This window comes from Phascolarctos cinereus, unplaced genomic scaffold (assembly GCF_003287225.1).
Source record: "Phascolarctos cinereus isolate Bilbo 61053 unplaced genomic scaffold, phaCin_HiC Scaffold_5;HRSCAF=322, whole genome shotgun sequence".
Lineage (NCBI taxonomy): Eukaryota > Metazoa > Chordata > Mammalia > Diprotodontia > Phascolarctidae > Phascolarctos > Phascolarctos cinereus.
Window position 1 is genome coordinate 328,628,352 of NW_027555958.1, and position 12,144 is coordinate 328,640,495.

The 12,144-nt window shown below is 50.4% G+C and overlaps 2 protein-coding genes across 2 annotated transcripts in view; both read right to left on the bottom strand.

The window, feature by feature from the left end:
* Positions 1 to 1,257: 1,257 nt before the first annotated feature.
* On the bottom strand, positions 1,258 to 9,543 carry TAGLN2 (transgelin 2). Its single transcript, XM_020977732.2, has 5 exons — positions 9,435 to 9,543; positions 3,854 to 4,055; positions 3,035 to 3,209; positions 2,366 to 2,468; positions 1,258 to 2,206 (listed from the first exon to the last, which is right to left on the bottom strand). The coding sequence occupies exons 2-5, from the start codon at positions 4,031 to 4,033 to the stop codon at positions 2,065 to 2,067; spliced, it is 600 nt and encodes a 199-aa protein (XP_020833391.1). The 5' UTR covers positions 4,034 to 4,055; positions 9,435 to 9,543; the 3' UTR covers positions 1,258 to 2,064.
* Positions 9,544 to 10,776: 1,233 nt separating this feature from the next.
* Positions 10,777 to 12,144, bottom strand: part of IGSF9 (immunoglobulin superfamily member 9) — a 24,743-nt gene continuing 23,375 nt past the window's right edge. Inside the window, exons 19-21 of the mRNA XM_078156191.1 lie at positions 12,030 to 12,144; positions 11,627 to 11,754; positions 10,777 to 11,267 (exon numbers count right to left, since the gene is read on the bottom strand). Coding sequence (XP_078012317.1) covers positions 11,089 to 11,267; positions 11,627 to 11,754; positions 12,030 to 12,144 — 422 coding nt within the window. The 3' untranslated portion in view covers positions 10,777 to 11,088. The remainder of the gene's footprint in view (positions 11,268 to 11,626; positions 11,755 to 12,029) is intronic.

The window sequence follows — 12,144 nt, forward strand, 5'->3', positions numbered from 1 at the left end:
TAGTTATTACTTCCACATCACGGGTTAGGGGCATAGCACCCCTGTGATTAGAAAAATCTGCGTAAAATTTTTTGGCCCTCCCTTCATCTGAATTTTTAATTTTTCTTCATAGGGTATTTACAGCATGTTACTGTAAAATCTGGGTTGACATTATACAATACTATACGTACATTTTATGTGTTTCCGAGTTTCTAAACTTTTTCTGTGTCATCTGCTGGCCTTTGCTTGTCATCTGTGGCTTCTACAAAACTCCCCAAAAATTCCTGTTTAATTTCTTATTCTGCCCCGTGATATACTGAAACTGAGTTTGGGGAAAATTGCAATGTGGAAGGGATAGCTGTATTGTGCTTTCAAGTCATTTCACTTGAGCCTCACAACAACCTCATAAGCAGGGAGTAAAAATAATAGTTTAAGATTTATATGGCACTTTATGATTTACAATGTGCTTTAGACATATTACTTCATTTAATCTTCCCAGCAACCCTAGGAGGCAAGTGATATTATTTTCCCCAATTGACAGATGAGAAAACTAGGTCTCAGAGAATTTAAATGATTTATCCAAGGTCACATAGCTAGTAAATATCAGAGATAGATTTGAACCTAGGTCTTTCTGACTCTAAATCCAATATTCTACATACTACATCATGTTGTCTCTCAATATTTTATCCAGACTCAACTATTCTTCCCCACCAAGGTTTTCTTCCTAAGAACTGGGGTGACCATGTGTTGAGGGCTGTACCAAGCCTATGGGAGTGTAGAGAGGGCTCATCTGAGTTAGGGGCAGGTTGCATAGAGAAACGGTTCATTTGACCCTACTCAGGAAAGAGGTCACTGTCTCCAGAGGAAAACAATACAGCCTTCCCAATTCCATTTTAGTGGAGAAGAAAAGGACAAACAGACATGTTTGTCCAGGACTGTTGGAAGAGGTCCCAAATCCATGTTCTCTCATTCACCACAGTTCCTACCCTAGGGACAACTTAGAGGTAGGCCCTTGTTAATTCCCACCCTTGTTCTAAGGTAAGGAGATACTCTAAGGGAAAGTGTCAATGTGAGCACAGAAGCACAGGGTTTGGTTAAAGATGAAAATAAATTCAAGAAATCGTACAGAAAAGTTCCTTCATTTTATAGATGAAGAAACAGGCCTGAAAATTCCCTCCCCTTCCAGGGTCATTTACCTTGACCCTGCCTTATCCCTGACATGTACCCCTCTCCCTCCCAACTACATTGTAGCTCCCTTAGACACAGCCGGGCTACATCTTACAAAGACTGGGAATCTTTATTCAGATCAGCAAACTCACATTCCTCAAGTCTCAGACTTTGGGTGGGCCTTTTGAGGAAGAGGGGAAGGATGGAGGAGAGAACAGAAGGCAAGGCCAACCCAACTCCCTGGACATCCCCTCCACCCCTCCACCCTGTCTCAGGCTACTGGGTAAAGAGGGGAATAGGCAGAAGGGAATGCCAAGAAGGGAGGGACCAAAGGAAAAAGAGGCCCCTGCCAAGGAGAGGCCTACCCAGATGTGTGGCTTTCAAAGTCCAGCTGTGGCCAGGACGGCAGCCACCATAGGCCCCTCCCTATAAATTAAGTCCCCACACTAGCAAGGCTGGGGGTGAGGGGAGCAGGAAGAATAATCTTGTGGGAGAGAAATTGGTCCCCTGTTCATTCAGCTCCTTTCAAGGCAGTGCCCTGAACCCTGGCCTAAAAAATGGCTATGAGGGTGCAAATGCCCAAATGAGAAGACAAGCCAGGGTGGGAGAGTGAATAGGAATGTCGAAGGGGTCAGGTGTCCCCCAGTTTTGGTCCAGGAGAAGGGAGAATAGGGTGGTTGGTCCAGTTTTGCTGACTTGGGAGGACGGGGAATGTATTACAGCAAGTTCAAGGTGAAAGGGCACTGGCTCAGTACCTGTAGGCACAACAGGAGAAGCAGTGCCACCAATGGTAGGGAGCGGGGGGGGGGGAGAAGGAAGATTTGGGAACAGAGAGAGCTTGAGAGTTCCAAGGGCTTCCTGGGAATGTCACTGCTAGAAATATATTAACCATTCAAGGGAGGGGAGGAAGAGTGGTGATCAGAGGATCTGGCGTGGCATCCCATAACCAGTCATGCCTGCCTGAGATGCCCCACGGTTGGTGCCCATTTGTAGCCCGATGACATTCTTGCCCTCCTGCAGCTGGTTATCTGTGAAGTTTCGGGGATTCTCCTTGGACTTCCTGGTGGTAGAAAAGACAAGGGTCAGCCACAAGGGAAATTCTGGGCAAGGGGGAAGTCCAGAGATGTCAGAATAAAATCTGCCACCATCGTTTATGGAAGGGAAGTGGGCAAGAATTTTCCCACCCACTCTGGAGAGGATGGAATGTCCCATTACTTACTTAGGGAACCAGTTAGGATCTCCAGAGAAGAGCCCGTCACCCCGAGCCACTGCCAGCCCACCAAGGTTCATCAGTGTCCGCTGCACACAGGCCATATTCTTTCCTAGGAATGAGAAAGGAAGGCTGAAGATCTAGATACCTTAGAGAACCCTTAAGAAGGAGAGACCATCCCATTGAATCCCTTTATTTTTCTTCCCCAATCCCCTCCCATCATGACCCCTTCCTTCTCTCTCTTTGAAAATGCTACTCTGCCCTTTAAATCCTTGCCCATCAGTAACCTGAATCTTATCCTCATTCCCCCAATCTCAAAGCCACCATCCTCCAAAACTGCTCTTGGAGGGGGCAGCTAGGTGGTGCAGTAGATAGAGCTCTGGCCTTGGAGTCAGGAGGACCTGAGTTCAAATCCAGCCTCAGACACATGACACTTACTAGCTGTGTGACTCTGGGCAAGTCACTTAACCCCAATTGCCTCACTAAAAAACAGAAAACAAAACAAAACAAAAGCAAAAACTGCTCTTGGGCTCCTCTCCAGCCTCTGAGCTAAATTAGACCTAAATCAAACCCAAGGAGATGTCAGAACCCCACCATAACCCTCCCATCACCACTACCACATCCAACCTCCCCTTCTAGCTCTCAGCCCATCTCCCTGCCATGTAGCCTTTGCTTCACCTTCCCAGAGGTCCACAGTTTGGAAGATATCAGTGGCATTGATGCCATAGCGCTCTGCCGCCTGCAGGAACTGAGAAATCTGTTCCATCTGTTTGAAAGCCATGCCTGAAGCCTGGATCTTCTTTACTGGGCCCTGGCCTTCAGGGTATAGACCATTGATGAGTTCACACAGCACCTGGGTGAAGGCAAGGCTTGGCATTAAAGGTCATCCATCCCACAGTGGATAGATAGAGCAGACCAATATTCCTGGCCTGCCTTATTTGGCCTCAAACTGCCTCCTGGGGTCAGAATAGGAGGAGGCAGGACAGAAATGATGACTGTATCCCTGAGGAAGACTCCAATAGTCTCCACAGGACCATCTAGTTGAATCTACCCAAGATCAGTTGAGAAGAGCAGGAATTTCTTCTGTCTAATTAACACCCATCCAAGAACACAACAGCTTTCTAGCTCCCATCCTGGCATTCTACAAGTCTTCTTCTAGAGCATTTGATCACTCTCACCCTATGCTCAGTGGAAAGAGCAGAGTAGAACCCCTCTGCAGGGTCTAACAACCCTTAAGAATGAGGACCCATGTTCTCAGCTTCCTCTTCCACAGGGTAGCCAATTCCCAACTGGCCAACTTGGGCCCCTTCCCTTCCCAGCTCACCCTTCATGCTCAGTGCATTACTAGAACCCTTCTGAACTCTTTCTATGTCTTCTGGGCATCAAGTGAGATACCGTTTCTAAAGCAATTTATAAATCATAAGGTGCCATAGAAATATAAATTATACTTTTGTCTCCTTTCCCTGCTGATTCCATGTCTTGAAACCCAGCTCTCACCGTGCCATCCTTGAGCCAGTTTTGGAAATTCTCTCGCCCAGGCTGGGGCCGCCCGACATCCCGGCGGCACTGGGTGGTAATCCACTGAATGAGGATCTGCTCCAAGTCAGCATCATACTGCTTCTCAATTTTCTGCTGTACCTCCCGGCTCAGTCCATAAGCAGGTCCCCTGTTGGCCATTCTGAGATAGTGATGCAGGTATCTGGGAGGAGACACCCCGTACTCAAGTTAAGAAGAGGTACTGAACCTTCTTCTCTAGGGACCCTTCTAGCTCTAATCTAACTCAACTTCCTCACTTGAAATATGAGGAAACTGAGGCCCAGAGGAAACAAAGACTTTCCTAAGGTCACACAGACATAGCTGATGATTCTAAGACTGGAATTAATTCCATTCTACATTCTGTCTCAGTAGAATGTCAGGTCCTTGAGGGCTGGCACTATTTTCATTTTTGGTTTCTATCCCTAGTGCTTGCCATGTAGTAAATGCTTATATTGTTCCCTTCAGGGCAGAGGATATAACCCACACCCATGTAATATCCTCCAAGGTGTGTGGCTAACAGCATCTCACCCAAAGGTGAGGCACTGTGGGCAAATTAATTGAACGAACAGTAATTGGCTCTACTCATCTTAACCCAGATCTCTGCTTCCCTTTTCTCTGTGTTGGGGGAAAGGACTGGGAACAAGAAAGTAGGGAGCAAAGATAGTGGGGCCTGATTTGTATGACTGGGAAAAGGGACTTGGGTAGAGTCAGCCATTAAATGGTTCTTGAGAGATGACCCTGTGGACAATGTAAGAGAAAACCGAGCCTTGAAGAATTGGTTCATTCAAGCATTCGACTGGCATTTATTAGCACGAGGCAAGCTGCTAGGAAAATAAAGACAAAAACAAAATAGGCCCGGCCCTTAAGGAGCATACATTCTATTGAAAGAGTGTATGAAACACTAGAGAGACAAGAGCCCATACACATGAAACAGTTACAACAAACTGTAATTCAGGTTCAGTTGTGCGGCACTGACTCTTACTGGCTGTTGGCATTCAGAAGATACGGAATGGGGTTAGGGTAGTAAAGAGTCATCGTGGAGCATGAAGGACTTGGGCCTGGCCTGGAAAAATAGGTAAGCATTTAGATGAGTGGTGAGGACAGCTAGATGTTCTAGAGGGTTGTCCAAGTAGAGGGAATAGAACCAGGGACAGTTTACACTTGACCTGCTCAAGGCTGGCAGACAGTTGATTTATAGGAGGGGAATGGTCTCTCATTCCTCCTTTCTAGGGACTATAGAATGGCATGCTTCTACAGAATCCAGGTGAGGGTAGTTTCCCTTAACTGGATGGGAAGGATATCAAGGGATTGGAGGTGGGAAGAGGCATGAGTCAAAGGGATAGAAGGGAAAGTGGTTGGATGGTTTCCTGTCTGCTAGCTTGAGCTTGTGCCAAGGGGCTGCTTATCCTCATCCTCCCACCCCCTGCCTTGGCCCAGTGCCCATATACCCGTCTAGGCAGGCCCAGTACAACCCTATTGCCCCATATGGAAACTTGTTCAATCTCCATCCCATTCCCACTCTCTCCTCCAGAATCCTCTATCCCCATGTGGGACACATGTGGCCTCAAGGCTGCAGATTCCTTACCCGTACTCTCTGATTACAAGGGGCATTCCTTGCCAGGGCAGCTGCCAGTATCCAGGTGAGGGGACAAATGGGTGCCAAGAAATTGCCTCCTTTATTGCACTGGCTCCAAAAGCCCGTAGACCAAGCCTCAGAGGTGAGCAACCATCCTGATCTACTACCCCCAACCTCCTACTCCAGCTTTCCTTAGAGGGATCCAATTGAGGGTTCTGAATTCATTATAGCCACATAAGGTAACCAGGACACATACCCCTTACAGCTTCCTCTCCCTTGAGAAATGAGTGTGGTAAGGAGGTTGGAAGGGTAGATCCAAGCCCCAGAGAGAGCCCCAGACTTCTCTGCCTGGAGAAACAGTGGTTCAGCCTCTTTTCAATATCTAAATCCTCCTTCCTATCCCAACTTATCAAGTTTCACAGTTTACTTCCTGCTTAGAAGGTTCCCAAATCAACTATTTTTAACTTCATTAACAAGCATCTTCCCTACCCCCAATACACATTACTCTTTTCCCCAAGGAGAAAGCCAAGACAGTAAGAACAGTAAGGAGAATGGATAACTTCTAGGCTGGGCTCTAACCTGATCTCCTCATCAACTTTAAGAGCAGAGAGGCTGGGAAAGGAGACAGAGCTGAGGAATCTGGTCAAGTCTTTGGGGGGCAAAGTTTGAAGGAGACCAAGTTCTGCTTTTCTCTTCCAAACTTCATCATGCTTCCCAACCTTTCCTTGAGGTAGGAGAGGAGGTAAAGGGGGGAGAAAGTTCTAAGGTGGATCCCTTTTGAAGAGATGTAAGCCCCCACTTCTCCCAAGCCACGTTCTGAGCTACATCTCCTAGAATCAACTCAGTTTTGCATGCCTGGTCCTCAGATCAGGGTCCTGTTCAGTGCTAACTGGCCTAGGGATCACCAGTGCACAGCCTGAGGGAAGAGTCAGGTAAGAGAATAATTAACTCAAGTACAGGGGGTGGAGAAAGAAGGGAAAGTAATGCCCAGATAGGCAAATCCTTTTATCCTCCTGAGGCTGAACTAGGCACCGAACTTCGAACTTCAGTACCAAACTGCTCCCAGGGGAGGAATTCAGAGGTGCCGCTTCCCCAGCCCTGTGCTGGGCCTGGGCCACAGCTGGCAAGGGATGGGGGCTCCAGCTGCAGTGTCTGCTAGATTCTGGAGCCCCAGCCACTCTATGGTGCCAGAGCAGCAGGGAGGAGCCCTGGGAAGGAACCATCCTGGCCAACAGCTGTTCTTCCTCCCTTCTCCATCCTGGCTGAATGGAGGAAAGAGGTATCACAGGCGTGAGCTGACAAGCTCTGGCTGGGCTGTTAAGGGTGAAGAGGCCCACCCTGGCAGCAAACCCCTTGGACTGTCCCTCCTACCCTGGATGGGAAAAGAGTGGGTTTCTGCCCAGAGGGGAGGACATGCTGAATTAGAAAGTCAGTGTGGGGTCCTCAGAGATGCCTAAACCAGAGTAGACATGGAAAGCCAGCAGCTGGATAGCTCAGGAATATGGAAGGGCAGTTAGGAGGAAAGGAGAGGGACAAGATCTGGACACTAGAACTACTCACAGCTGCACAAGGAGGGAGAGTGTAAAGGAGTGGGAGGTAAGGGGAAAAAGGCAGGACCTCAAGTCTACCCCAGGAAGGCTGACAAGAACCTGACTCTACCCTCCAAGTTACTAAGAGCTGGAGGAATAGGAAATAGCGACACCCCTGTTACCCTCAAATTACCAAATTCAAGCCCAGCTTCAGAATAAGTCACGGGCCTATGCTGTTCTCTCATGCCTCAGCCCCAATCTTAATACCAGGGGAAGAGGAAAAGCCACACTGAGGACCATGGAGGACGAAGGGTGAGTCAATTTCCCAGACCAAGCTGAAAGGGACCACAGAAGGAAGGAGTGGGAATGTGCTCCAGAGTGAGGGGATAACAGGAGCAGGAAGAAGGAGGGGAGATGGGAAGGCAGTATGGGTCTGATTACAGTGTCCCCCATGGGGCAGCCCCCCTGCCCCCAGTGGAGAAAGCTAGAGATACACAAACAGGAAGCCACAAGGCCTGGGCGGGAGGAGGGTGTGCTGGGGTGGAGTAGGAAGGGGGGGCAAGAGGAGGTCAGGCGGGGGCTGTTGCTATGGGTTTTGTATACTAAACATAGTACAAGGGGCTAGGTAGGGGCGCCAGGCAGGGCACAAAGACAATTCTTCCCAGACAGAGAAAGAGTAACAAGGCTCTGAGAACAGTCTGGAAGAGGTGGCAACACCACCTTGGGAAGCATTTATTAGCTCGGGTCACCTTAGAACAAGCAGGGTCCCCAGGCCAGTCAGCTGTGGGAAAGAATACTAGGACTCAGGTTCTTCTGGGAGTGGGAGCTAGTTCAGGGCTAGTAGCAATATGTACAAAAGAAAATTCCCAGAGGAATAAATGAGGTCAGGATTTAGCCCTGAGGGAACAGGAAGGCAGAGGCAGGATGGGAGCAAGGGGGAAGGAAGACAAAGAGGACTTGTAGGTTCTGGGGTCCAGAGGGCCCTCCAGGTTTTGCTCCACCCCAACATCTCCACCCCCTTCCCATTCATCAGAAGACAGGAATGGGAAACTAGGCTGTGCGTACAATGGAGTTGGGAGGGAAAATCCATAATGCTCCTCCTACATACAAATCCTACACACACCACTACCGTTTCCAGCTAGGAACCAGTAAATCAAAGAATCAAGATGCGTTTATGTGTTGTGTACCTGTTGTGTGACAGGCAATGCACGGTGCACCCCTAGTCCAATTTCTGGATGGGTACTTCTCCAGATAGGGAGTACGAATAGGGAGAAGGGAACTATTTCAGACTCTCAGACTAAGATACTCACATCCAGCTTCATTCCAACCCCAATCCCAAATCTAAATCAGTGGCCCCTAGCCAAAGGATCTGTTGTTAGCCTCCGTACTCTTCCATTCCCATCTCTATTGGCGGAGTGCTAATCTCGATATTGCCTAGTACGTCCGGCCCCTAGCCTTCCCTAATCCTTACCTTCTCCTCCCCCCCCCCCAACCACACCCTGGCCGTTACTGAGAGATGACTCACCCGCCGCCAGGGTGACGCAGTGGTCTGGGCAGCCAGCCCGCTCAACAGATACGGCCAGAGGCTTTCCCAGCAGCAGGGGGCACGGGGGGTGGGAAAGGGTCAGACCCCCTCCCCCCCAATCCAAGGCCACGGGAGCCAGACAAGTCAGGCTGCAGCCGGGGCTCCTCAGTTTGGAAGGAACACCCCCCCCCCCGCATTCCCCAATAACACTGGAGGGATGGGATCAAAGTGCTGGCCCTGCTCTTAATACGAAGAAACAATAAGGTTACTGAGGCAACCCAGGTACTAACCTAATCCTAACCCAGTGCCTCTGGGGAACGGAGCCCAGGCACTGGGACGTTCCTGTTGGGAGGCCCGAAATCAGGCAGTGCCAGGCTCCAGAGAAAAGTTGGCAAGAAGAAAGTCAGCCAAGAGTTTGGAGAACGGAGGACAGCACTCCACACGTGTGCCACGAATATAAAAGTGAGAAATGCATCAGGAGAAAACCTAAGTGCCTGAGGTCAAGGAAAGCCCCAGGGGGCAGTCTCAACGAGGGCATTAATAGGCAGGCTAGGGCGAGTCACCAGTACTTACACCGGATCCCTTCCCGTACCAGCCCCTCACCTTTCCCCTACTCTCTTCTCAAAGTCGCGGCCAGAGCTTCGCCCAGGTCTCTCCTGTTGCCCGGGGAGGGGGGCACGGACCCCAAGTTCCCAGGACCGGCGAAGCCCAAGCGCAGTGCACAGGGCAAGGGCCGCCGCCCCTGCCCCACCTGCATCTAGCCTAGCGCAGAGTCAATCCAGGAGACGGGCGGGGCGGCACGGGGCACGGAGCGGACCCTGAGCCCTGCTCTCAGTGACCCACGGAGCAGCCACCCGAGGCTGCCCATGCTGCCCAGTTCTGCCCTCCCTCCTCCCTGCCCTCCGCGCTCACCTTTACCACAAGGCAGTGGATGGAGAGCTGAGCGGGCTGGGGCGCGGCGCGCAGTGAGTGGCACTGGGCTTCCCGAGGCGGGGGTTTTCAGGCAGATCCCGCCTCGGCCAAGGGGCGGGCCTGGGGCGGGACGATGGGCGAGGATTTAAAGGCACAGGGCAGAGAACGCAGGGGGAGCTATGGGGAGTTGTAGGGCTCCTGGGAGGTACCCGCTTCAGATTCCGTTAGCATCCCCAAAGATTTGAGGATAACTGGGAAGCTTCGGAGTTGAGTGCTTAAATACTGGATATGACAAGTCCTGCCACCCCTTATGCATTCATATCGATAAGTAGAATAGATGGGGAAACTGAGGCACACTGCAAGACAACTCTCTCTTCCTCTTCTCTCTCCATTATGCCCAATGGGAATAGAAATAAGGTCTGATTGGGAAGAGGATCATAAAATCATGGACTTTGAAATGGTAAGGAACCTTAGAAATCTAGTCCAGACAACAGAGGAGGTCATTGAAATCAGAGAAGTGAATTGCTCAAGGTAATGGCAGTCAAGACTGAAGTCCAGGGCCTTTGATTTCAAAGTTAGTGTGAACCCTTCTGCAAAAGGCTTTTTTCCCCATTCCCCTTAATATTAGTGCCTTCCTTCCAAGGTTCTCTCCAATTTATCCTGTATATATCTTGTTTGCACATGGTTATCTTGATGTAATCTCTCCTATTATTAGACTGTGAGCTCCTTGAAGACAGGGGCTGTTTTTGCCTTTGTACTCCAAGCCTTTTAGCACAATGTCCGGTACTTGCTAAGTGCTTAATAAATGCTTGTTGATTTTATTTCTGCATTACCCCAACTCCTGGCTCTTCAGGCCAAGGAGGCAATCCTATTCTGTTTGCTTGGCCTGCCCTGCCCTGCCACCTTCTTCAAGCCTGGACAGGTGGTACAGAGTGAGGTCACTCTCTCCTCCCTGGGGCCCCAGAGGCAAGGGTAGGGTTGGCTTCTGGGAGCTCAGGGCTGACTCTCCTCTCTCACTTTCCATCACTACTTTTTTTCATCTCAGTTCTTACTCCTTAGCACATTTGCAGGATGGAGGAAGGTGGGTTGTGGCAAGGAAGTCTCCTCAGAGGGGACTTGGAAGGGCCTCAGCCTTCTTAGGGCTGGAGCTGAAAGTGAAAGAGACAGCAGTTGCTGGGACATAAGTTCCTTCAGGGATCACCCTGCCAGCGAAGCTTTGGTTCTGGCCCCTTGCCGGAGAGGAACTCTTGTTCCACCTTGGGGGATTCCCATCCCTGCCATTCATGATCCTATACCCTTCCCCACCTCTCCTTCAGCTTCAAAGCCAGGCACAACACACAAGTAAAGTATTCTCAGTCTCTCTTTAATTGCCTGTAAAAACTTTCCCCATGCCTCACTCACACAGAAGGGGCAAGGGCAGACCCTGAGATCTCTGTACCTATCTCCTCCCTCTCTGCCCTGGAGGAAGGAGAGGCCCTTCTGGGGAAACCCAATTCAACCTAAGGGAGATAGTGTCACCCACATCTTTCCCCCCACCCAGCCAGTGTCTGTGCCTAGGAACCAGCTGGGGGGGTATTATCAATGCCCCCAGTACCCCTGCAGGTGGCCCTGCTCAGCCCTGCCCATAAGTCCTTGTCCCCTCACCACTGAGCATTCATAGCAATGTGGCTTGCTCAGGGTGACTGATGCGGTCTCGGTAAGCAGGCAGTCGTTCCCGGGTAGCATCACGGCGACGTTGGAAGGCCAAGAATTCCTCACGAAGGGCAGCACAGCGTTCCTCTGGCCCAGGAGGGTGGCCAGCGCCCCATGTGCACTCCTCTGGTCCCTTGGAGTCTTTGAGAGCATGAAGCAGAGGAGTGAGAGATGGAAGGGTTTTTAAGCAACAGATTTAGAGGACATAAAAGCTTCAGGGGACAAGCTGAGGGAGGGACATGGAAGAGAGAGTGAGTGCCTAAGCCAGTCTCCCTTGTGAGAGTAAGACAGAGAATATCCTATTATCCCAAAACAGAGAGACTAGGGGTCCAACTGCAAACTAAACTTTGGCTGAGAGTAGAGAACAAGCATGCCCCAAGCTGAATCCAGGGCTGAAGAGGCAGGAAGAGAAAGTCATGGAGCAGACGGATGCCCAGGAGCCTGAGCTGGGAAGGATGAAGAGGCTGGGACCTGATCCTCTGCCCTGGCATCTCACACACCTAGTTTCAGTTCAGGCTGGCCCCGGGGGCCACCACCTCTCTGCCCCAGCTGCAGTGATTCGACCAGTTCCAAGTCCCCTGGAAGCTCAGAGTCCCACTCATAGTTTTCATCCACTGAAGTGTTCCTCCTGTAGGCATATGATTGTGTACGTGTTGGTTATGGAATAGAAAAGTTCAGGACAGTATGTGCCCCCTCACCTGGAAATGGCTATGGAAGGTGCCCTCCACCTCAGAGGAATGCCCACAATCGGGGGTTAACCACTACTTCAGAGAAACCTAAGAAGGGGTAAATCAGGTTTCTGGTAAAAGGAAGGAATAGTGAGGACAAAGAGAAAAGGGAGGGCAACAGAAAAAGGAGAGGGGATCAGGGATGGGACCCTGGGTTGGGAGAGACCATCCTCACCTCTTACTGACAGTCAGCACATGTTCTCTCCGAGGCCACCTTTCCAGACCAATTCCTCCACTGGCCCAACTGCTAGTGTCCCCTGAGGGGGGACTGAGGTAGCTGCCCCCAAGAG

What these genes read in the sequence shown, in the direction of transcription:
- TAGLN2 (XM_020977732.2), bottom strand. Translation starts at nt 4,033, where the DNA reads ATGGCCAACAGGGGACCTGCTTATGGACTGAGCCGGGAGGTACAGCAG. An exon ending in ACTGGCTCAAGGATGGCACG is followed by an intron (nt 3,210 to 3,853) that starts GTGAGAGCTGGG and finishes GCCTTCACCCAG; the next exon opens with GTGCTGTGTGAACTCATCAA. An exon ending in GATCCTAACTGGTTCCCTAA is followed by an intron (nt 2,207 to 2,365) that starts GTAAGTAATGGG and finishes TTCTACCACCAG; the next exon opens with GAAGTCCAAGGAGAATCCCC.